Below are 25,939 nucleotides of genomic sequence, written 5' to 3'. Positions count from 1 at the left end.
GCATGTGCATGCACGTGTGTGTACGTGTGTGTTTGAGCGAGAGATGTCTATAGTAAATGAATTCCTGAAGCAACCAAGGGGAACCTTGACTACAATTGACTGCAAATAGCAACAGCTTAAAATTCTTTAAATGGTCTTAACGCCATGCAAAAAATGCCCGCATAGCATGAGCCCTCCAGGTGACAGTGTGCCGTAGACTGAGCCTACAACAGGGCACACTCCTAATTTGGACAGCAGGCTCTCAGATGCATCTGGTCTCCATCAATCACCCAGAACACGAATCCCGAAGAGCAGGAGAGTAAGCTCTCGTGTTAGCCATTAGTCAGTGTTCACAAATCCAGCTAATACGCATGCTTAAGAGGTTTAGGTTGTAGACCAGGGACTGTTGGTCAGAGAACTGCAGAACTAAAAGGGACCTTGACAGTGATCTTTGTTCAACTCCCCAGATGTGCTGATGAGGTAACAGAGATGTCGGCAAGGGGACAGGGGTCCCCACAATCTCAGGCTGGGACCCGTAGAGCACAACCAGATAGTCCCACTCACCTTAACTGTAGGCCAGAGACACCCCTGCGTACACACACACTGAGGCCTGAACCCCAAAGTGATAAATTTCTGAAGCCCCAATTGGGTTAGGACTGTGTATTGAGCTTCAGTCTCTTCAAATTAACCTTTGGCTCTCACCAGTAAACCCCCAGTTGTGTTTTTGAAGAAAAAGTCAGGTCCTAATTACCAGGTGAAGCAAAAGACACTGCCGGCTAAAGACCCCGAACAGGTGCCCTTTCTGTGTGCAGAGTCAACACGTCTATTCCAGGTTTACAGTGGGGTGAGGGGTGGCGGTTGGAAGGGCAGGGCTGTGCTCATGGGCGGTAAGACTTTGTAGCAGCTTTGCCTGATCCACATGTTTTCTGCGTGCTATTTGACCCCACCTTTGAAAAGTAACATTCAAGCAACTTCAAAATAACTGGCCACCCCCCACGAAGAGGAGCCCAACCTCCTATTCCCTCTCAGCGTCTCCTTTGGCGACCACATTATAGTTTGTCGAACACTTTGCCCACTTGTATTTAGTTCCAGCTCCCTAGAGGAGGGCTCGTCTTTGATTTTGTTCATCAGGGTTTTGGCCTCATTTGTCCTCAGGGAGAGGGTTACGTACATGGGGGATGTTCCCACTCTCAGTCAAGGGCCATTGCAATCCCTTTATACTACGGTGATTTAACACAACTGGGGAAGCGTCCATGCACACACCATCACCTCTTCCATTTGGTCAAGTGTGCACTTTGGTGCTGTGACTTGTTTATTCCTGCTGTGTGCAGAGTTTCTGCCAGGTAAGCGAGTAAAGTGCAAAAGAGTGCTTTCAAAGGGCATTTTTAACAATACAGAAAGGGTGCCACACACAGGACTCCCACAATCAAAGCCAAAAGACCGTACAATCACTCTGCAAGGCCAACACTTGCGGCCATTTTTACACAAAGACCATGTATGCTCTTGGTAGTAGAGCTCTCCCCACCTCTGTGTGCTGTGTCCATGAAACTAGAAAGACATACACGCACAGAACACACACATGAGCACACACACATGCACACACACAAACACACACACTCAAGGGTGCATTGTAGCAAAGTCGAAAGCAGACTTTGGTCAGACAGGCTTTGAATAGCAGCTCTACCACTTTCTTGCTGTGTGCCATTGGGTAAGTTACTTAGCCTCTCTGAGCCTCCGTGTCCTCATCTCTACAAGGGGTTTGCAAACACTTCCCACAGCGTGTGGCTACAATGTTGGGATGGTTCAATGTCTTTCAAGTGCCTAATCTAATGCCCGGCCCATGGCAGCCACTGGATCAGTGGTTCTCAACCTTCTGGCTCTTTCAATACAGTTCCTCATGTTGTGACCCAACCATAAAATTATTTTCGTTGCTACTTCATAACTGTAATGTTGCTACTGTTATGAATCATAATGTAAATATCTGATATGTAGGATGGTCTTGGGCGACCCCTGTGAAAGGGTCGTTCGACCGCCAAAGGGGTTGCGACCCACAGGTTGAGAACCGCTGCACTGGATAAATGACAGGGAAGCCTCTCTGCCAGATCTGGCTGTCAGGTGTAGAATTTCATCACACCACTCTAAAGAAAGTACCAAGTCATAGAGGGTGGATACCCAAATGAATGACATCCATGAACAGTTGGATCAGGAAGCTTTTAACTTGACAGAATGAGAAAGTCCCAGTTATCTACCAATTTCTTAAAGCACATCTCTTCAGGCTGCCATGATCCCGTGGTAAGAAACCATTGCCCACACCTGGACAAACGTCGCTTCCCAAGCGCCTGTTTATTACTGCGGGGACACAGGATGTCACCAGCGAGCCGCTGCTCCAGCCCCACGGAGGCACTAACCCACACCTGCCTTGGACAGGAAGGGCCTCATCAAAGTTGATCTTACCTGGCTGCTTCCCCAGAGCAATGCCCAACTTTAGAGCCTCCAAGTTTGGCAGGGGAGGGGGTGCTGCCTGTGCTCCAGGCAAGGGAGAGCTGTCTCCCACGGTACCAGGGGTCAAGGATGGGGTGGGTATCATTTTCCCTGGAAGTCTCCTCTAGTCCTGGGATCTTTTGATAAATCCACCTGTGTGATAGTCACGTGAATTGCCCGCTCCCCTCCCCCCCAAAGGAGGCACTGAGCAGCGGAGGCCCATGACCATCCAGGTCCCAATGCTTGGGTGTGGCCCAAGTCTGCTAAGTCTGAACCAGTCCAAAGACCAGCCAATTAGGGAAAAGGCTGAGGCTCACACGGGTTGGTTGGCCTAGTACATATTTTTCCCTTTCAGGGAAAAATCCATTTAAAGTCTTCCTCTCTAAACATATGACTAGCCATTCCCCCACTTTCCTTCACTGAGGTTCTCGCCTCACCGAGCAATTATGTATCGCGTGTTGGTTACTGTTTGCCTTGAAACAATCACCTTTGTGTTCCAATTGGTGTTGGCAATAGCAGGTACTGGATAAAGAAACGAGCAAGGAAAAGGAATGCTTTCAAAATAAAGGAATGCCCAAACGTAAAGGCAAAATATTTGAAATACTTCTTTTAAGTATTATTTTTTAAAATGGCATTAATGGCACTTAAACTGCAAACAAAAACGACTCAGTTTTCTTGTACAAGGGTTGGTTGAGGGGTTAATTTTCCTTCTTGTTTGGAGATAGCAAGATTGGCTCCTGTAACTATGTCTACCCTAAGACACCCAAAGGGACAAAAAGCCCTGAGATGGAATGATGCCATGGTCCCCCTTGGTGTGTCTCAGACATGCAGGATGCCTATTTTTATAAAAATTTAGGGTCAGCTAGACAGAACAGCAAGCCACTGGCATCATGCAAGGCAATTAGTTTTGGTACTTTCTCCCCCCTCTTATCAAAACAGGTTACAACCGAAGTTCCACTAGAAAAGTGAACGTGAACATTTCAAAACCAGTTTATTTCACCATTGCACCCACTGAGGAAAATGCATGATTCTTTGCCTGTAACCACGCAGCGGTTGAGGTTGAAGTTTCACCAAAGCCTGCCAGTCCGTTTGGACTACCTACCCCCGTGAGAAAGACCAAGTTCAGTAGGCTTCTGGCCTTGGTTGAGGTGATATCCACAGTGTGATGTTTGTGATTATTTTTCTTCTTTTGTGATGAGGAAAGCAACTGCACCTTTGAATACCTGTGCTCTGATCCGCTTCCAACAAATTCCGGGAGCTCTCAGGCCCCGCACACACTCATTGGAGCTGAGAAGGGCTAGGGATGCTCTGCGTGGCTTGGATCAGAATTCAAGCTCAGAGCAACACGCCCAAATGTCAACTCAAACCCTCCTTACCGGTCCCAGGTCGCCCCCAATCCGGTCCCCTGCTGGGTGTGCATACATCACGGACGGCAGGCTCAGGAAGTGAGACTCCGTGTAAAAGACACACCTGCTTCTCTCAGAAGGCTGGTCTAGGGAATAGCTGCCCTTGTCTATGTGCCCTCCAGGGCGGCGCTGCCCAGGGGTACAGCACCACCGGCCACTCGACCTTGACACTTGGTGGCCGTGACCTCCGACGCGTGCCAATGCTCCCTGGGCGTCCCGCGGTCGCTCATCAGAAGCGGAGTCCTTGTTCTTTGATCCCTTTTGGCAGAGCAAACTTCCTCAGTCCTTTATGGCACAGTGAAATATATTCTCCAATGCTATGTAATTTTGGACTAAGGAGAAGTCTGTTTAAGGCACGTGTCTCGGGGTGAATATAAAAAACACACAGCGCTTCCTTGAGCCCCGTGTCCGGAACCTTTAGCTCCTGCTTTCCAGCAACGCGTTGTTCTCGTGTTCCCTGTCTTTGGTGTCCGCGGGGACCATGCCGTTCTCCACCCCGGCGGGCGGCTGCGCGCAGTGGGTCAGCATGGCCGTGCTGGAGTGGTCCGAGTTGCACATCTTCTCCGTCTCCTCCTCTCTCTTCTCCTCGTCCAGGGAGTAGTTGCGGAAGGTCTTGTAGATCTTCTGCACGTCCTCGGGCAAGGCCTTCTTGGTGTCCTTGTTTTTCCTCTTGGTGAGCTTGGCGCTGGACCCGAACTTGTTGATGATGTTGTCCTCGGAGGCCCCCTGCGCGTGCTTGTGCAGCGGCTCGGGCCCGCGGAGGCGCAGGTTGTTGGGCCGGTTGTTGATGCTCTCCTGGGAGGAGGCCTTGCCACGGCCCGCGTCCAGCGCCGCGAACACGGAGCGCTTCTCGGGGGAGAGCATGTCGAGCGAGTGCGCGCGCTGGTCCAGGCCCAGGCGCCGGCGCTCCATGCTGCGCAGCGTGGCCGCGCGCTGCAGCTTGTCGTGGATCTCCACGCTCAGCCGCCGCCGCGTCTCCCGGAACTCGGCCGTCACGTTGGCCTTCCACTCGGCCGCGTGGGCCTTGATCTCCCCCACCTGGCGGGACACAGAAAGGGCAACAGCCCGCTGAGAGATCGCGCTCTGCCCTGCGTCCCCCAGCGCCCCCCAGCGCCCCCCGCCCTTGGGAGTCCCCCACGGGAAGGCCCAGAGGGGGCGCAGCAAACGCCCAGGGCCAGGGGTGGATGCTGCCTCTGCCCGAGTCTCTCTCGCCTAAGTACCCGTCTCTAATGGGCTCCTGGCTGATGTGTCTCAGGGAGGGGCCGGTGCTGGGGAGCAAGGGAGGCTTGGGATTTGGAGATGGGCCTTGGGGGAGAGGCAGGTGGCACTGGGGGGGAGAGGGCAGTGCTGAGTTGGACAGGCCTGCAGGGTTCCCGTGATGTGCCCACCGCCTTTTCACAGGATGGTCTCATTCCTGGGACATTACTGGGGTAGTCACATCTAGCTGATGGTTTTTAGTGTTATGTCAGAGAAAGACGTGCACTAGCTCAGTCCTGGGCACGGAGCAGATGTTCAGAAGGTCCTTTGCTCTTCCTCGTCCCTCCGACGCCTCTCTGGGGAGGGTGACCAGCCTGTCCCGAGTCAGCCCGGGACTGTCCTGGTTTTAAAAGGGAGAGTCCTGTATCCTAGGTCCGCCCTCAGCCCTGGGCAAGCTGGGACTGTGGTCGCCCTGCATGTGGGCCATGCTGTGGCCATGTGCTGTCAGGCTCATCCTGGTTTAAGAAGACCCGCCCCCAGGGCACCGGTAACCCAATTTCCCCAGTGAGGGAGCAGGAAGGGGGCGAGCTCAGAGTCCAGTTCTGCATGAAGCTCATTATCAGATCTCTGGGCTCTTACTCAGCACGGCAAATAGCACAAGTCCCATGTTTTCCTAGACGGATGAGGAACTCAGATTTGGGCACTGAGGAAAGTCAGTGTGTATGTGGTACTTTCTCTTTCCTTATAGCTGATTGTTAGCAGGCCAGTTAGCTACCTGGGGGGTCAGACTGGGCGGAGACTGCATTGCTAGGGTTCTGGAGGCCAGGAGAACGACATTGTGTCCAGGAGTGAGAGGGCAAGTTTCTGCACTCAGCAACCTTCTCCTGGACCCTTGCATACAGAATGGCTGTACCCGGGAAGTACACAGCTTTCTTCAGGAGGCTGCCCCTATTTATTTATTTATCTATCTATCTATCTATCTATCATCCATCTATTTATTTTAATCTCCCTTCCTTTCTTTACTTCTTCTCGTCTCCTTCCCTTGCCTCCTCCGTTCTTATTTCTTTCCCCCTCTTCTTAGAAGAACTACACGAACTTCTGTTTTTTAAACTCACAAAGAATCTACCTTTCCTTCCCAGACTTTCCTTTTCTCGCCTTTGTGTAGGCTTGCACGCAGGTTTAGCTGCGGGAGTAAAGGCTGCGTGCTCTGGGGTATACTTCTTTCTACAGATGGGACCACCAGGGGGGCGTACACGTGAAAGGGGCCCCTTGGGTTCGCTTCCCCGGGGCTGGCCGCTGCTCAGTGATTTCAGTCTCACTCGGAATCAGGGAAGATTCATGATGTTCAAGTGCATTTCCATTCAGGCCCTGTGACCTGAGGGACAGGCGGGCTTTCTGAAGCATTTTATGATTTTTCGAAGCTCCCCATACATTTGCTGATAGGGGGCAATTGCACACCTCCCTTGACCACAGTCCACCTCTGCTGACTAGTTCTATATTTTCCTTTTCATTCCATTTTTTAAAACGAAGTTGCTGTTTACTATTCTTTGCAGGATCTGTGGGCTGGTGACTGAGTCACCAGATTTCCTCACCTGCCAAAAAAGGATCCGCAAGTAATTGCTATTCAATTTCACTTGGCTTTTAGGTAATGATCCCAAACAAGGAAGCCTTGTGAGCCCTCCGTTGAGTAAGAAACACTCCAGCCCACAGAATAGAGAGAGGAGATTCTTGACACGAGCTCATCTAATCTCAGGAACATTCGTAGAATCTGGAAGGGGTCCTACCTCTTCTTTTGTCTTTTTGGACAGAACCCGTAGCCAATCTCCGATCATACTGAGGACCGCTGCAAAGTAGGCAAGGCCAACAAGGATCCAAAACCACACGAGGGGCTTATACCACTCCCGGTAATTGATGCCAGCATTTCCCCCTGAAAACAAGGAAACGTTACTGGAAGCAGGGTCTTTGCGGAGCAAACATATTCTGGTCCATGTAGCGGAGATGCCAGCCCGTCACCATCTAACACTAAGACGTTAGGCCTGCTGTATAGGAGATGTGGTGGGGGTTGGAAGACAAGGAAAAGATGTTCCTGTTCCTAAAGGAGCCTGACTTGTGGCTGAACTCCCTGTGATTCTTGACCACTAACCGTAGTACCCACAGCAGAAATATGCCCGTGGCCAACTTGATCCACCTATTCTCTCCCTGAGCTTGACAGTGAATGACTAGAGCTAGAGGACAACAGATCAGGCCCAGTTGTCAATTGTTTTTTCTTAAACGTCTTTAAATGTAATACAAATAAAAAAACACACCATTAAATCATCCCTCATGGTTTGGAAGTCATGAAACCGTTTCCTTCTTAAGCGCACACGCATCTACCAAGAGCTAAGTGCAAATTTAGACTTTATGGCATTCCTGACACTTTGATGCAAGCCGTAGTGATTTAATGCTGAGGCTGGTGTTTACATGATGCTAATCCAAAGGGTCAATTAAACTGAGTAATTAGAAGCACCACAGCCAGCTAGAACTAAATGGGACCTTTAAGGCCAGCTAGTCAATCCCTTTGTTATAAATAGAGATTACAGGAAAAATCCATCAACCCAAATGGGCCAGTTGCCTGATTGCATCGAATGGTTGTTGCGTTGAACCGACCAGTCATTTGTTCCAAATAATAAGCCTATTTATTCTAGCCTTCCTTCAGGCACTGCCAAAGGCAACCAAGCAAAATAGGTTCCAAGCCCAGCCCCCCCACTGAAAGAAGTGGGGACATTCCATGAAATAACTGATGTCAGCCTCGTTCTCACTCTGTGAGATGTGTTACCCAATGAACCAGGCAGGTGGTGATTCCTGAAACAACTGACATTAGCTCTGTACCGGTAGTTATGCTATTACATGATGAGTGATAACTAGTCTTTCTCACTGGGTCATGGTTGTAACCTCATCTAGATCGCTGAGTCCATACTGAACTCTTTACGGTATTATAGCAGCAGCGGGCCAGGTGCTATGGCCTGTGGTTCTTCTCAATGCAACCAAACCCACTTAAAAAATGTTTTTCACCCCGCCAGTGTGGTTCAGTGGTTTGGTGTCAATGCACAACCCAGGAGATCATGGTTCGATTCCCGGTCAGGGCACATGCTTGCGTTGCGGGCTCGATCTCCTACTGTAGGGGGCGTGCAGGAGGCAGCTAAATGATGATTCTCATCATTGATGTTTCTATCTCCCTCTCCCTCTCCCTCCCTCTCTCTGAAATCAATAAAAATATATTCAAATATTTTTTTTCCAATCATGGCTTCTTTTCAATATTATTTTGCATTGGTTTCAGGCGTATAGCTTAATGGTCACACAATCATGTACTTTACTGTGTTCCCTTCAATATTTCTAATACCCAACTGATACCCATACATAGTTACTGCAATATTATTGACTGTATTCCCTATGCTGTACTTTACATCCCGGTGACTCTTTTCTACCAATTTGTTCTTCTTAACACCTTCACCTCTTTCTCCCAGTCCTCTGGCAACCCATTTTTCAGTGCAGCCCATGCGATCTCAACAGCCACTGCCATTTATTTAAATTAGAATTCCAAACATTGCTAAAGGGCTCCAGATCCCCTCTGTTGGGTGGTTTGGTTTAGCTGGCTTTATTTTTCCTCTTTATGTATACACACACACACACACACACACACACACACACACACACGCCCTGCACAGCTTTCTCTAGGATGCTACTGGAGTTCATGCAACATTAAGTGGTTTTTGAGCTTTCTCCTTGGGGCTATTATCTGAGAGCAAATATTTACCTTAGCCAGTCCAGTCACCATCATCCAACAGGATTGTCACTAGGGTGCGCTATCGAGCAGCACATTAATCACCTTTCTCCCTCTTTATCAGCGGCTTGTCCAGAGTTTGGGGCTTTCCCTGTGCTCCCAGTCAGAGCTGTGAAATGCTATAATGTTCTCTGTCCTAAAGTGAGTCAGCTGCCCAGTAAACCAGCACTGAAACCTGTGTGGTGATCGGTGCTCTGGTTATATTTTTAATAGAGTTGATACCTTGTTCAGTCACAGCAACCATCAACTCTTGTTAGTACACCTTTTTAAACAACCAGGCATCTTTCCCTGTCACCCTGAGATCATTGCCAAAAAGGTTGTGAAAAGCTTCCGGTCTTTTAAGGCATGCATTCTTCGGACCTGGGAACTGGAGAAGGGCCTGGCCTAATTGCAGCCGGCTCTGTGATAAGAGATCCCTATCTGTGACGACCTCAGGACAGAGGAAATACAGCTATGTACTCAGTGGTAAGTAAGGGAATTGAAACAGGACCATGCCTTTGACTAAGCAGGTCACACCCTTCCTAGGTAAGTAAAGGTAAGGTCAAGTGCTGGTCTGTGCTAAGTGCTCACAGTCCATGGTGCCTAACACAAATAAATACAAGCCATAAAGTTTTAAAATCTCATGTTCCCAGGGCTCTGCTATCTGCGCCCCAGATGAGCAGATGGACAGATTGAACTGAACAATATTAGAGCAGGCCCTCTAGCAGGCAGCCCGGGGTTAGCACAGTGCTCTGAGGCAAACTACGCTTGGGGGGAACGGAAAGATGTTTGTGAAATGGTTCCAAACGCCAGCTGCCATGACAGCCTTAATTGGAACCTCAGGTGAGTTTTCCCACAGACCAGCTCCGGAGGATGCTAAGGAATTAACTGGACAACCGTTCCTCTTCCTTTTCTCTGCTTCTCTGTGTCAGGCCCCTAGTCAGGTGGCACCAGGGGACTGTCCCCGAGGTGAGGAATTGCACAAGGGGTTGAGCACTGTGCATAGGAAAGACTGATGGGCTCCCAGGCTTTTATACACAATGCTCAATCACTTCAACGTTGCAATTCTTAGCCCTTAGTCAATGGAAAGGAAGACAGATTGAAACTGCTATTTCTACAGCGGGGACATCAATCTTAGCCTGGCCGGTTGCAGTAGCTACAAGGTCACTGTGCTGGTTATCTGTATCACAGAACTGACCTGTTGAGGAGCCTCCACACCCCCCTCCCCAGACTCTCCTGTTTCCCAGATTCCCAAGGACCAGGTCCCTGTCATCATGGGCACCATATGCCATGGAGAGGCCAAGGCACAGCCAAGATTAAATGCCAAATGTAGGACAGTCGGCCTGGGAGTGCACCCCTGAGCTATCCAGGCTGCTACTGACCTGGGGACTGGTCAAGGCCACATAGACCACCCACCATTTTGAACGTACGATGGAGGTGTTCACGCAAAGCACTCACTTCTTGGAGTAAAGAAGGATCGGTCAGTGGGCTGGCTCCCTGGAACTACCCCATTAGGAGGGGATAGGGTGGCCTCCTCCTCCTGTTCCTGCCTTCCTACCACACTCTGGGAAAGTGGTAGGCACTTGTAAGAGGCTGGGTCCCACCTCATTTTCAGCTCTCTCTGTCCCTAGAGGAAAGTGATGGTGGTTTTCTTTTGCTTCCATAAACCCAGCCCCTGGGCATTTATGTTCACACTGGAGGCTATTGCTTCTGTCCACATTCATGCAGAATCTGTTAACACTCTGTTCCCTCAGCGGGCAGCTTTCAGCTCTCGGTTGTCAACTGAGTCCTAAGCCTTGTGGGCACACCCTGGACAACTTTTGCAGGGACAACGGCCCTCACCTCAGGTGTGGCAGGAAGCCTAAGCTGCAGATCCTTGCAGGCTCAGCTCTGTGCTAATCTCTTCAGGGTTTCACAATTGCTACTTGCTAATATAGTCTTTATCGATGGATCCAAGGAGCCTTAATACAATTCAGAAGCCCCAACTTCAATGAGAAATTCATTTCACTCATGCATAATTCATATGACGATAAGGGTCATATGCATCCTGGGAGGAAGAGGCTGCCTTCCCTCTCACGGCAGGAGCCTGATGCTGCTTAGATCACAGAGGACCACGGCCTTGAAATGAGCCCGTGCACAGCAGCGGGGATACTGGGCCTTTGTCGTTCGCTTCTCTCACAACTCCTTTGCTCATGGTGTTGAAAAGCACTGCCAACCATCTCTCCACCACCCACGGGGGCCCTGGTGACTGGGATGCCCGGGTGCTCACCTGCCACATAGTCGCCAAAGCCCACCGTGGTGAGAGTGACCACCACAAAGTAAATGGACTCCAGGGCCGTCCACCCCTCGATGTATTTGAAAATGACGGCAGGGATCGTCACAAACACAATGCAGCCGGCCAGGATGAACAGGATGGTGGAGATGACCCGGATCTTGGTCTGACTCACTTGCTTTTTCTGGGAACAGCAAAGGAGAACAAGTCAGTTTCATTGCGGAGCCAGGAGACAGAGATACAGAAGAAAATGTGTTCTGTCAGAGGCTTTTTAACAATTGAATTTATTGGGGTGACATTGGTTAATAAAATCATAGAGGTTTCAGGTGTTCAATTCTAAAATATATCATCTGTATATTGTGTGTTCACCATCCCAAGTCTCCTTCCGTCACCCTTTACTCCCCCCCTTTACCCTCTTCTTCTACCTCCCCCTCCCTCCGCCCTTCCCCTGTAATAATCACCGTACTGTTGTCTGTATGAGTTGTTTTTTCTTTTTTGCTTAATCCTTTCCCCTTTTTCACCCTGCCCCGCACCCCCTCCCCTCTGAAAGCTGTCAGTCTGTTCTCTATGAGTCTGTTTCTGTTTTGTTTGTTAGCCAATCTTAACCTTTGCGACAGCATGGATGGACCCGGACAGCATTATGTTAAGTGAAATAAGCCAGTCAGAGAAGGACAAGTACCATATGATTTCACTCATGTGTGGATTCTAATGAGCAAAATTTTCGGTGGCTTTTAACCTCCCTTCGGCCAGGGGCAGCTGTGAGAGAATCTGATGAAAGCCGTGGACCTTCTCTTACAAAAATGCACACGCAGGTGTTTTCAGGTGTTCTGGGTGCTTCCCAGGCCCCAGGAAGCCGGTTCATGGACTCGACCATGGAACCCCGCTGGGCTCAGACCTCAGCTGCCCTCTGCATGGCTCATGAGTGCAGTCAGGCGTTGGTCTTCCCTCCTCACTGATGGAAAATGTAATGATCTCCTAAGAGGGGCTTGCTGCCAGTCTTCATGGCGGCCGGTTTTGGGGCTCTCCACAGTGCTGGTGAGGGTCTCTCCCTGGTTTCCCTTGCATCAAAGGGATGATGCTGCCCTAACCGGTTTGGCTCAGTGGATAAACAAAAAACCCAAACCAAACACAACACCAAAAAAACTGACCTGAAAACAGGCCAGAATGTTGGGCTGAAGATGCTGCTAACCTCCCACCCCCTCTAAAAAAACCACACAAAACAAAACACAACACCATAAAAACTGACCTGTAACAGGCCAGAATGTTGGGCTGAAGAGAAAAAACACAGCCATCCCCACTCACATTTGTGACAGACCCTAGGCAAGTCTCTGTGTGTGTCCTCACCCTTCTTCCCCGGCTGAGGTCGGACAGTTATACTTTTCCTTTAAATACACGTGTCTAAGCTGTGCTGTGGTCATCGTGTTTGCTGCTGTATCGCCCACAAGGGTCAGGGCAGGAGTTGAAGTCATGATGGCAGGGTCCCTGTCTGAAATGGGTAGCAGGCATGTCAGCTCACATCAGCTTTTGAAGGAGTCAATAGTGAAGAGGTCGAAGTGCATTTGGAAGGGGAAGGACACTGATGGAGGCCAGAGGTGGGTTAGAGGCATCAGTGGTGGTCCCCTTGAATGCATACTCGACAACCTTGGCATTGCCTCCAAGCTGAATGATCCCGAAGGTCTCAAAGCTGCCAGAACTGGCACCAGAGACTGTCTTCGGGAGACCCTAGTATAATCACCTCACCAAAACAATATGCCGTCATAAATCTATAGCGAACACCAGAATGCCCAGGCCTTGCCACACTGCCTGGATTGATTTTCTGCAGAAGTCCACCACGTGGAGGGCAGTCGGTGCAGGAAATCCTTACCAGGTGATCTTTTTTCCAGCCATTGCCTCCCAGTAAATTAGGAGGCAGACGGCTCAGAGTGCAGGGACCCGTGCACTCAGAAACCTCACTTCCAGATGCAAAAACAGAAGCTGAAGGGGTGAAGGGGCTTGCATAGATGCTGCTGCTAATTAAGGGCAGAGCTGAGAAGAGGATTCTGAGGTGATTAACTCAGTCCAGGGAGTAAGGAAAAGAGTCCAGAAACAGCTTTTCAAGTCATTCAACAGCTCACCAGCTCAAACAAAGTTGCCAGAGTCGTCCCCTAACAACAGAAACCAGACTAGCCTCCACGAGGAAGAGGCCACCCGGTTCCCTTCTGGGAAGGAAGATGGAGAATACAAAGTTGTGGCTGGACCGCCTGCTCAGGAATTCCGAAGCTTCCGGCCCGGCAGCGACACCTGGGCCAGGTTTCCCAGGACAGACATGGGTAAGAGATCCTCCTACCATCGGCCACGTGGCTCCACCCCAGAATGACAGCCAAGGAAATGACGAGGTCTCAGAGCCGGGAAGGCTGATTAGGGTTCTGTGTCCTTCCTCCCATCCCCCTCTTCCTCGCTGATTTTTGGGGAGAAACATCGGTGCTGCCTCTTCACTGGAAAGCTCCAATGAACAAGAGCTGAAGACGGGGGGAGCTGCGCACGCCTGTAATTAACTCCCCCGCAAAAGCAGCCCCACTTGACTGGGGTCCCGAGTCCCAGGTATAGTCAACATAGCAGAATGGAGAGGGCAATGAAATGAGTAAGAACAGTTGTAGTGGAGAATATTATCTGCACCAATCTAAGTCAGCACTATTTACGCTCCAGTTCCCGGATCAATATATATTCCCTAAACATGCATAAGAAAAGCTACAAAACTACAATCCTTCTTTATAAAAAAAAAAGTCATGTGCCCTAACTCCCCAGGGGACACTCAGTATGTAGAACAGGGAACAATAATTGGGTTCGTGCCCATCCCTCAGAAAAGCCATCTGGGAAAAAAAAGATATTTTATTGATATTTTCGAAACTGTACATGAAATACCATTTTCCCCCACAAATAAAAGTATCATGTCAGGATAAATTACCTGAGAACCCCAGGGAATGTTTCACCCGTTGTATGAATTTCCATATTGGCTATTATAGGAGGACTCGGTGGGGGCAGCTGAGCCCCTCTGAGAATCCAGGAAGGTAGTTATGATTAGCCTAGTTTTGTTTGCAGACATGAGCAAAAATCCAGAGCCCCAAAAGAGATCTTACCAGAGGTTAATTAACTGCTGGCAATGGGAACACCATTCCCCGCCCCACTTATAAGTCGTCCTCCTCAAACGCATAATGAAATTAAAGCGAATTAAATGTTTGTGAGACACCTGTTAAGTCATAAATTAGGATGTGAATGCAACTGCAGATGAAATGAGGCGGAGGTTGGGGAAGGAGGGCTGCAAGCCTGGAGGAAGCTGGAGACACTCTTAGGCTCCAGGATGTGGGCAGAGGGATGGGCTTGGTCTGGTGGCAGACAGGGCGGTGTGTAACAAAGCCTAGACTGTCTGCTGGAGAGTTTCTGAGCCGGGTACACGTGTCAGCACTGCTCACTGCCCAAGCCAACCAGTGCGTCTGTGCCTGGGCGGCTTCCTCCAGACACAGTGGGGTGATGCTCAGAGGCTTGGAGAATTTAATCACTGGGGTATTTTAGGGACTTAAGAAATCAAGTGTCTGGCGTGTGTGTGTGTGTGTGTGTGTGTGTGTGTGTGTGTGTGTGTGAAAATGTGAATACCCATACTTCAGTATAAAAGGAAGAGGTGTGGGTGTAGGGTTTTTAGCAATATATGTTATTCTAGATACTTGTGTCTTTTCTGCCCTCTAGATATTTTTTTAAAAAGTTGCTTTATTTGAACATTTGAAACGGTGGCTTTCAGGATAGAATCGTAGACTATCTTATATTTCATTCGGCGATCTTGGGCTTCTTAGTCTGGTTGGCCCTGCAACTGTTAGATATACTGTAAAGTGGTGTTTGAGGACCTGGAGTCTAGGGGCAGACTGCCTGCCTAGACACATCCCGTCCCCACTGCTAAACAGCTGAGCGATCTCCGACAAGTGTCTCAACTCCTCTGTGCACCTTATCTCTGTGGAGAAAGAGGCTCCACCTCATAGGACAGTTTGGAAGATTACATAAGTGTGTCAACCCTCAGCACAGTGCTCGATAAGTGCTCAATGATCGCTAATGACTGTTTTTATTTTTTGTTAAACCTCACCTGAGATTATTTTTCCCATTGATTTTTTAGGCTGAATGAGAGAGAAAGAGAGAGAGAGAGAGAGAAAGAGAGAGAGAGAGAGAGAGAGAGAGAGATGACATGTGAGAGACATATCAATTGGTTGCCTCCGGCACTCTCCCCAACCGGGTCTGGGGATCAAATCTACAACCTAGGTTTGTGACCTTGACTAGGGATCAAAACTATCACCCTTTGGTATGTGGGTTGGCGCTCTAACCACTGAGCACACCAGCCAGGGCAACTGGTTTTTTTTTTATGTCAAAGTTCAAATATTTCCTTTGATGTGGACAGTCCCAGACTGGATGCTGCCCTTTGCTATTTAGGCACGTTCCCTCAGGGCTGGCTTAAGATCATCTTTGTTTAGCTTAGGAGGTCACTGTTGGTCGTCCCGTCCTGGATACACTTTCTCACGTAATTACTTCATTTTCAATAAGAGAAAAGTCTTCATTGGTTCTTCTATGCTGACTCCAGAACGAGCTGCCAGATGGTTTTAGCTCACGTTCTTGAAAGCAGTTTTTATTTGCCTTTCAATTAATTTCCCCCTAGAGCTTGATCATCCTTCTGAAACTGCCAAGAATTGCGGATAATGTTGGTGACATCAGGAACCTGCGGCAGAGGGACCTGAGAGGCGGGCGTGGCTTTCCTCGCCCCGCCCCCACCTCTCCCAACACTTAGGGAATCAAGCTGTGTTTCCAAGGTGGGGTTGCTAGGCAAAATCTCATTGCTTATTTACCAGTAAGCAGAGCCACTGGCAAAAACCTTGGGAGAGTCCAGATCTGACTGAGCTAATGTGTTCTTGGACTGACAAAATTGTTATCCCAGAAAAGATGGTTTGATACAATATTTGGGCAGAAGTGATAGGATTGTTGTGCGTATCTGTCCAAATCTTGTTTTCCCACTTTGTTGATTAGATGTTTTCTTCCCGTCTCCTTGTGCAAACAGTAGTATGCAAAACTATTTCCTGTGTCTCATTGATGTTAACTGTAGGAATTTTTGAAGAACTCGAAACCTGCCTTCTGTGGGGTTCATTGAATTCTCAAAATTACACATGCAATTATGTCAAAGAGAGAAATAAGCGTCATTAATCAGGAGGCAGGGGAGCCAGCTCTAAGAGGCCCCTTCGAGGAAGGGATGTATGCTCGGACCATTCTGGAAGTGTTGGCGAGTTTCCGACCTCAGAGGGCTGAGCTGCATGTCCAGTTCTCAGGAAGCATACGCCCTGCCCGTGTTTGTTCACTTCCACAAGCTTATGTTAGAGGGGAAGTATATTTCCATTCACCTGTGGGCTATTTTACTTGATTTTTATCCCCTCTCCAATGACCATGCTTTTTTTCTTCACTTTTAAGTGGTTTCTTAGAATTCTGAGAATAGCTACCCAAGTTGTGTCTAAGTGAGAAATTGTGCACTTGCTGTGATGTTTAGCCAGACATTGGAGATTTTACACAAAAATAAAGATACCAGGATAAAGATCCTAGGACAGGAGCTAGACATGACCAGCTATCATTTACGGTTCAGTTTTGTTTTGTTGCAATGCAGACATATTGCCAGGGTAATACAATTGAACTGAGAATAATTTTTCCAAATGGAAAGATAGTAGGAACTGCCTCACACAAGAATTGATTTTATTTTCCAAAATTGTGATGTTTTCCACAAATATTTCTTTTTAATAGGCCACTTCTAATACTACTTTCAACATCACAACAAATATCCATGTAGCACCACATAGATCAGTGGTTCTCAACCTTCCTAATGCCGTGACCCTTTAATACAGTTCCTCATGTTGTGGTGACCCCCAAGTTCATTGTTACAAATTGAATATAATTAAAGCATAGTGACTAATCACAAAAACAATATGTAATTATATATGTGTTTTCCGATGGTCTTAGGCGACCCCTGTGAAAGGGGTATTAACAAGAGTTGCCTTGAGTGTGACAGGGGGTGGTGCCCCAACCCCCCAATCGGCCCTACCCTGAGCGTGACTGAGAGTGGCATGGCAACCTCCCGATCCGCCCTGCTCTGAGCCCGACCAGGGGCTGCACCTAGGGATTGGGTCTGCCCTCTGCCACCCGGGAGCAGGCCTAAGCCAGCAGGTCGTTATCTCCTGAGGGATCCCAGAATGCGAGAGGGCACAGACTGGGCTGAGGGACCCCCCCTCCCCCCTGAGTGCACAAATTTTTGTGCACCAGGCCTCTAGTCTATATATATATGAAAGGCTAAGTGACCGACCATACATCCGTCTGACTGACCGACCGACCGACCAGCCGGTACATATGGCACGCACTGGCAATTTAAAAATAAATGTTGACTTGCGCATGCACGATACATGTGAAGCTCTCGCTGGCACCAATCACATGCGTGTGTTGCTTTCTCTCAAGTTTAGAGAGCGTGTGATGTTAAAGTTGTAAATACTTCACAAGGGAAATCATTCAAGCACTTTGAAAGTGTTTTTACTCTTAATGTGTTATGCAGGGAGATATTAGAATAAGTTTAATCAATTTATCAGTCATTGTTTTTATCAATGTTCTTTTTATATCATGTTTTTGTTGTTTTATATAATTTCTTTGTTCTTATATCATGTTGTTATTGTTTATTTATTAATCAATTTATATATTATTTTCATATATGTTTTACTAATTTTCTTTCATCTATGACACTTCTATTATAGAGAAAGGGTGAATAGTGATATTAAAATATTTCTTTTAATTAATTTCCTTTCAATGTGCACAAACCCGTGCACTGGGCCACTAGTTTGAAAATAATACTCTATCAACACACAAGATTTTGCATTCAAAATTCAACCAATTAAGTCAGCACATAGTTGCAAGGAACACACCAGTTTTTTAAAAAAGAAAAAGTTCCTTCATCCTGCACACAAAGTCTGTACACAAAGTGGGTGGGTAGGTGGGGGGAGGAGATGTCTGAGTCTAGGGCTGAAAACATGCTTTGTGTCGCTGTCCTTGGTGCCCAGCACTGGTCCGGCTATTGATGACAAAGGTTAGTGCCGAATGACATACCACTGATTAAAAACATCACCTGAGAGAGAAGAAAGGAATATTCTTGCAGCTCTGGTATGTGGAACACACAAATATGCCAAGTGCAATGGACGGTCATTGGATCTTTGTTAGCTAAGCATTCAGATACTATGTCACATAAGTAATTGCACTGATGTAGGAACCACCTAGAGGTCACCTTGGCTGAAGAATGATCCTTCTCTCTCGCTGAGGTGAGAGAGGCAGACCCATGGAAAGGAGGGGGGTGGGGTGGGGCACCTCCTAATGAGCCAGATCAACAGCATAACTTCTGGCAACTCGATAAATGCCCTGCCCAGCGGCTCACACATACAAACCCCAAATTTATTTTACCCAGATGTCAGCAGCACTTGAACAATGGCTCCACCCTAAAATGCCCCCCTCATCACACAGACAAAATATTACTACAGTCACAGTGCTACAGACAGCTGGAAGGTGCTCACTCTTCTCCCTCTGCTGGCTAACAAAGGTTCAAAGTCAGAATTTGTTGGCCAAGCAGTCCACAGTAGTCAAGGCACAATATTCCACCAAACAGGATAAACGTTCCCTCCCACCCCTGATGCTTTTTCCCTAGAACCTTACCCACTACACACACGGACTCAATCTCTTATTCTGGCCAAGGAACCAAGGACAGGGCCTTTCTCCCCCGCCCTCCTTTTGGGAGCAACTTGCCCTCAAGAAGTGAGTGCTTCTAGAAATCGCCTGTCTAATTCTGGGCTGTATTAGGAACCCCATTTGTCCAGAGATAGAAGCCATATTCTCCAGTGTCAGAGGACTAGAGTAATATTAGACTTCAACCACTGAGCCACACTGGCTGGGCCCGGGTGGCTATCTTGACATCCTGATAGACTTGTCCTCTTTGTACCTCACTCAAGTTTCATACAAATGTCTTAAGGAAATTTCAGTTTCCAAGTGTGCATGAACTGTAGACAAATAAATGAATACGTAACCCACCTGTGTTTATTCATCTATCATTCACCTTCCATTATTAAGGGTAGCACTGTTCCTTAATTTGATTAGAATGAATTTGATTAGAATGTGGGTTTGATTAGAATAATCAGACAGAAGCTTATTTAGATTACTGAACACACATGATGAATATCATTGTGGTTAGTTAATTGGTACATTTTTTTCCTCTTAAAAGAATTAACTTATATATAAACCTTTTAACGGAGTTTAATGTAATGACCAAAGTATACGTTCATCTTTCATGAAATGACTGGGCTGTTTAGCTATGCAAATGAGAGCAGCTGTGGGCATCACGTGCTCCACGCGATAACGTAGTAAAGAGTGGTCTACCCTTCGGTAGGGTTGCATCTCTGCAGGTAATATTTTCTTAGAAAAGTATTCTTTTTAGAATATAGTTTTAGATGACTTCATCCCTGCAAAGTATTTAGCAGGGATGTTCATGGGCTCATTGGAAAAGTTCTCCGCAGAGGACCAGAAACAAGGAGAGCAGAAAAGGACATCGAGGCCTCCTGATGCTCCCCTCAGGCTGGAAGAAAGATTAGCAAGTGGGATTGGACCAATGCTGGTGACACTCAGCCTAGAGTGTCCTGTTCATGACCATCAAGGATGCTGTTTAAGGAACGACACCACCCTCTTGTCAAGTTGTGAGGGAATTAAAGGAATGAGATGACTGGGCACTGTCACTTTAGAGGACACTGGTCATTCCTTTTGTCTGCCCATCATCTTAATCCCCTTCTTTGCTTTGGTGAAAGACAGAGAACTCTTCCCAATGCAGAAGCTGAAGGATGCCCGCTACTCACTTTCTCAGCCTCCCCACTGCAAGGACACAAGCCTGCCACCAGGTTCCCCCAGCCGTGGAGACCTAAGTCAGGCTTTAAACCAGTGTCCTGGCCAGTGTGGCTCAGTTGGCTGGAGCATCGTCCCATGCACTGAAAGGTGGAGGGTTCCATTCCTGGTCAGGGCACATGCCCAGGTTGTGGGTTTGATCCCCAGTCAGGGTGTGTGTGTGGGGGAGGGGGGCAATTGATCTCTCTCTCTCTCTCTCTCTCTCTCTCTCTCTCTCTCTCTCTAAAAAATATAGATAAACCAGACACCAGGGAGGCAGATGTGACAGACTTGGTCCTGAAGTATTCATCTGATGATTTTCTGTGTGTTTTCCTCTCCCTCTTTTCTCTCTCCTGTATCCCAAGGGCTTTTTCTAACTAAAGGATGGAGATCCTCAGAGGCATGCCTTCAGGACCACGTTTTCCTTGCCCCGAGGGCTAGGGTTGGAGACAGACTAGCCACTCATCCTGGGGAGGAAGGAACTGCATCTCTGCAGGGTCTTCCAAGTGGGCCCTGCTCAGTGCAGGCAGACACTGCGGTGGCTTCTTCCAGGACCAACCAGCCTGTGGCATGATTTGGGTCATTGTTCTCAGCTGGCTGCCTTCCAAGTGTGGGTCTCCAACCATCCCAAGGATTTGGTAACAATCCAATATCCTTCTTAAAAGCTTTCTTTTCTGCATAAATCACAATAGTTGGTTTCTCACGATTCAGCCAAGCTGCCTGCCCACAAGTGCGTCTTCTGGAGGTAGGGAAAGCTGGCTTTGGCTACTTGGAGGCAGGTCAGCCCCCCCTGTGGCCAGTTTGAAATTCTGCTCCAAGTTCAGCCAGAACTGTAACCAGATCTGATTTAACCACTTGAATGTCTCCGACATTCCTAATCGTCAGAAGAGTCTTATCAAAAATTATAGCTCATTTTGGCCGTGGTGCGGAAGGAGCTGTGTCCATTCCTGGGATGGGCAGTACAGGAGGAGCAGTGCCAGCCTCTTCCCAGTAGCAACCCCCGACTGAGGCAGAGGGCTCTGCCCCTGCAGGAGGGACCGGCAGCATTGCCAAGAGAAGTCGGTGGTTAGAGCAGTGATTGGCAATCCAGAGGAGTTAATGGGGAACACAGGCTGTGGCCAGGACAGCCATGGGTGACATCCCCTACACGTCTAGCGGGCAGGGGACTTTGGACAGGAGAGCTGGGGAGGGGCCTGCTGCAGGACCAGTGGAGCAGCCGGGATTTGGGATAAATATAGATGAAAGAGAAAAAATTCACAAGTACAATTAGTGGCACGTTAGTGGTGGAATTCTTGGGATGATGGATTTTCAGGGGATTTTATTTGCTTCATTGTACTCTTCTGTGTTTCCCAAGGTCTCCACAATGACCATGTATTCTCTTTGTAATGTTTGTAATGGAAGACAGGAAAAGGAGGTGGGGTGGGAGAGGAGGAGAGGAAGAGGAATAATGAGGAGAAAAGGGAAAGAGAAAACAACGAACATGCTCACAGACACCACGTGGTTCCCTCCAGAAATAGCACAATGCCCTTGAAAATCATACAATTTGTCTTCTTTTCTTTGGGAAAGGGGTGACGGCCATGCCCTTGAGGGAAAACCAGAAGAATGAGCGTAGATATTCTCCACAGTAAAGAGAGATGGGCCTTGTCTGAGCCTTTGTAATCCCAGGGACGTTTGCCAAAGGTGGCGGTGGGAGCTGGGAGGGAGCCTCGTTCCAATTCAGTCATGGCATCCCGCTCGCTGCCAGGGCCACCTCCTCTTCCTACAGAAACCCGCACCTCCCTCCTGAGCGAAGTGCCGGGAGCCTGCTGTTGGCAAGCACTTGCCTTCCCTCTCCGTCTTGTGTATAATGCTGGTTATTTTTGCACCTTACCCTCTAAAGAGACTGGATCATTTATTGGTGCCCAGATATAGTACCAGCCCATGCTTATCAATTGGTGGCTTCCCACATGCACCCCCACTGGGGCTGGGGATCGAACCTGCAACCCAGTAAGGCGCCCTTGACCAGGAATTGAACCTGCAACCTTTGGTACATGGGCTGACGCTCTAACCACTGGGAAACACAAGCCAGAGGCTTCTGGGCCTTTTAAAAAAGCTGTCCTGTCTGCTTGGATGTCCTTCCCCTTGTCATGTTTGCCAAATTCTTATTTATTCCTCAAAACACAATTTCAGTGTTGCCTCCTGCAGGAAGCCCTCCACCCTCTAGTTAAGTAACAGGGTCCTCTCCCAGCTGTCTTCGTTCCTTGCATGTTCCCCTGTCGATCAACCAGCTCCTCCTGGTTTGCTGTTTACCTGCTTGTGTGTTGCATTATCTTTGCATCCTGGGTGCCCTCCATGCGTATTTTTCTACACCTGCGCCCTCTTTTCTAGCACCCAGAGAAAATATGAGAGTAACTGTTTAAGGTAAACTATTTTATGAAGGATATAAGACAAAACTCTTCATCCAACAAGAGATAAACTGCCAGGATTTTGTAACGTGGAATGCTAGGCAGAGCACATGTGATGGAGACGCACAGGGATGCACATCCCACACACGCACAAGATCTGTACTTCTTGGATTGAATATTAATACCATAGGCACTGAGTCAAGGGGAGAGTCTTGACTATTTGAACATGGCCACTGACACGAGAATAAAAATCATGTACGTGCTCTCTGGAAAGTTACACTGGAGCTCCTGAAAGTTATTTTTTTATAACCCTGTTTAGATCCTAACACCCTGGGAAGAGACGGGTCAATCTGTGAGGATGTTCGTGGTTGTCACACAATTGGAGGGACACTCCAGGCATGTAGTGGGTAGAGGCGCTTCCTGTAATACAAGACTTAGTGTCACAAATCAGAGAATCATCCCAAATTTAGCATGAGTTATCAATGTCCCACGGACAAAATTTATGTTTATAATACCTAAGCTGAGAACTCCCTTTTATACATAAACACACACACACACACACACACACACACACACACACGTTTGGTACTGCTTCAATATAAGCTGAATTCTACAAGAATTTGATCCCTACGTAAATTGCGAAAAGCCTGAATTTTGATTAGTTGGAGCCTTGCCAAGGATTGTTCTCCATTTTCCGTATCACTGACGGGAAAGTCCCTGGTGGCATCTTAGTCATCGATTTGACACACCTGACCAGCCTACGTTGGGAGCTATGGAATTCTACATATAGATAGATGCAAGGGTCCCTCTGCTTCGGTAGGTCCCCTGGGGTTTCATGACCGAGCACCTAGTACTGAAACATGTATTATTTATTGTAAGTGACTTTCCTTTTTTTTCTCCTTCATATTGTAGCTAGAAAATAGTGTTGAATTTTTCAAAATTAGCTGTGTAGGTAAGTTGCACTATCCTATATAATAAAGAGCTAATATGCTAATTAGACCAGATGGCGGAATGACCTTCCTGGAACAACCAGTGGGCGGGGCTGCAAGGCAGCTGGGGCTGTGAGGGCCGAGCCCCTTGCACGAATTTCATGCATTGGACCTCTAGTCTAATATAAAATTCATTTCAATGTGATAAAAGGGCATGAATAAGGATTGGCTACAAAAGGTGGTGTTGGACACAATACAATATAAGCATGATGTATTTTAGAATTGCACACCTGAAACCTATATACTTTGTTAACCAATGTGACCCCAATACAATCAATAAAAATGTATTCACCAATTTTGAAAAAAGGGTGGATATTGGGCATTACAGGGTTGAGCACCACTGGATACAATTAAACTGTGTATTAAGGAGCTTCTGGAAGTTTTTTATGACCCTGTTGAGAAATCTATAGAATTACCCTACAGGCATTGCCTAATGAGATGAAGGTTCCTGAGCAGAGAAAGGCCACATGCAATAATCATCAGTGGACAGCTCCCCTACTAAAAAGCCCTTTCATCAAAATAATGACATTTCAAAGGTTAAGACTGTTTTTTGTTCCACTGACATTTATTTGCATACGGTACTCCTTTTGGTTTCAAGGTCATTTTCTATATCAAAATGTACAAGGTCATATCTAGTGATGCTCATTCATTCACCAGGTCTGGGTGCTATGCTCTGAGCTAGACACTGCTGACCGGTCAGACTGGACCCCTTCCCACAGAGCTCTTGGGCTGATGGGCACAGCGGGCATCGAACGCATACCTCCTATCAGAGAGATGAATGCTATTCTGGGAGTGTGCACAGTGTGATGGAAGGGGGAACAGGTGCTGGCCACACTGAGGAGTGAATAAAACCTCCCTGAAGAACTGACACCTACCCTGAGAGCAGGAGGAGGATGCGGATGGTTGGAAGCACCGTAAACATCACATGGAAAGTCTGGAAGTGACAGGCTGTGACGTGTTCAGTGCACACGCACAGGCCTTTCAATTTCCCCTGTGGAAACAGATTTCTCCCCAAATACGATCCTCAAGGACCTTACTCCGGGAAAGAGTGCTAACTGTGACAAACTTTTAAATGTTTGGTCAATATGAGCTTTCCACAAAATCTGATCAGTGGGCTCGTTTTCTGTTGTTTCCTTAATCATAAGAGAAAATTTGAATTTAAGACATTTTAAAGAAAGCTTATTAAAACTAAAGGCCTGTGATAATTAAAAAAGAAATAGAAGCCCGGCTGGCATGGTTCAATGGTTGAGCGTCTACCTATGAACCAGGAGGTCATGGTTTGACTTCCGGTCGGGGCACATGCCCAGGTTGTGGCAGGCTTGATTCCCGGTGTGCTGGAGGCAGCCGATCAATGATTCTTGTCATTGATGTTTCTATCTCTCTTTCTCCCTCTCCCTTCCTCACTGAAAGAAAAAAAGTAGAAAAGATGGAAAGCATTTCCTAGGCAGAGGGCGATCGCAGTAGCCCTCCGCTCCCCGGGAGAGGCTCCCAGAAGCAGGTGGCACCTGTCTGTATGGCCATCTGGACAGGCCCTCTTCCTTCTCTCCCATGAAGAAGAGGTTGAAGCACCTCCAAAGGGTAGGCGGGGGAGAAATAAACCTAACAGAAATGCAGAATCAAAGGGCTGAGGATAATTAAAAATTTTAAAAGCGGAGTGAAGCAAGAAGCAAAGAGAAAAAAGAAAGCCAAAGAGAAAGTTGTAATAACCCTGAGAGAACACCACATGGCATTTATATGTCATGCATTTCATTTTAAATGTTGCTATTTGCTTTCTTGTTAGCTTTGCTGCCAACTCTGTTACGGTACTCAGTAAAATTCATTTTTTAAAAATCACACAGAAGCTTTCTGTACTCTATTCTTAAAATCAAACATAGATTCCTTTCCTTTTTTTAACTGCATGATAATATATCTATATCTATATCTATATATCTATATCTGTATCTGTATCTATATCTATATCTATATCTATATCATCTATATCTATACCTATATCTATATCTATATCTATTTATAATGAACTCTTCAAACTAAACTGCAAAGCAGTGTTAAATTAGAAGAGAAAGTCCTGATAACCAATAGGGGATGCCCAATGCATTGGTTTGTACTAACTTGGCAGTAAAAGGGAACCTGGGGGGAGGTGGATAGGTAGACAGACAATATTAATAATAATAACTTAACATGAGCCCTTTCAACCATTCCCCAGGCTCCGGTAGAAAGATTGTTGATGTTTACAGTAAAATTTACTTCTGACAAGGAGTAGAAAAAACTAACTTAGGGGACGTTGCTCCATCTAACTGGGCCAGTTTTCTTTTGGGAAGAATGCCTAGGAACACTGAGGCTTTATAAAAATACTAGAGGCCTGGTGCACGGAATTCGTGCATGGTGGGGGCGGGGTCCCCTCAGCCCAGCCTGCACACTCTCCAATCTGGGACTTCTTGGGGGATGTCCAACTGCTGGTTTAGGCCCGATCCGACTACTAAACC

At 47.5% G+C, this 25,939-nt stretch overlaps 1 protein-coding gene across 1 annotated transcript in view; it reads right to left on the bottom strand.

Moving 5' to 3' along the window:
• Window positions 1-3,992: 3,992 nt before the first annotated feature.
• KCNK10 (potassium two pore domain channel subfamily K member 10) overlaps window positions 3,993-25,939 on the bottom strand; it is a 103,448-nt gene continuing 81,501 nt past the window's right edge. The window contains exons 5-7 of the mRNA XM_006086982.3: window positions 11,132-11,318; window positions 6,848-6,990; window positions 3,993-4,904 (exon numbers count right to left, since the gene is read on the bottom strand). Of these exons, the coding sequence (XP_006087044.1) occupies window positions 4,284-4,904; window positions 6,848-6,990; window positions 11,132-11,318 (951 nt within the window). The 3' untranslated portion in view covers window positions 3,993-4,283. The remainder of the gene's footprint in view (window positions 4,905-6,847; window positions 6,991-11,131; window positions 11,319-25,939) is intronic.

Source organism: Myotis lucifugus, unplaced genomic scaffold (genome assembly GCF_000147115.1).
Source record: "Myotis lucifugus unplaced genomic scaffold, Myoluc2.0 scaffold_34, whole genome shotgun sequence".
Classification (NCBI taxonomy): Eukaryota; Metazoa; Chordata; class Mammalia; order Chiroptera; family Vespertilionidae; genus Myotis; species Myotis lucifugus.
The sequence above is the reverse complement of the archived record's forward strand: the minus strand, read 5'-3'. Positions and strand labels throughout refer to the sequence as shown.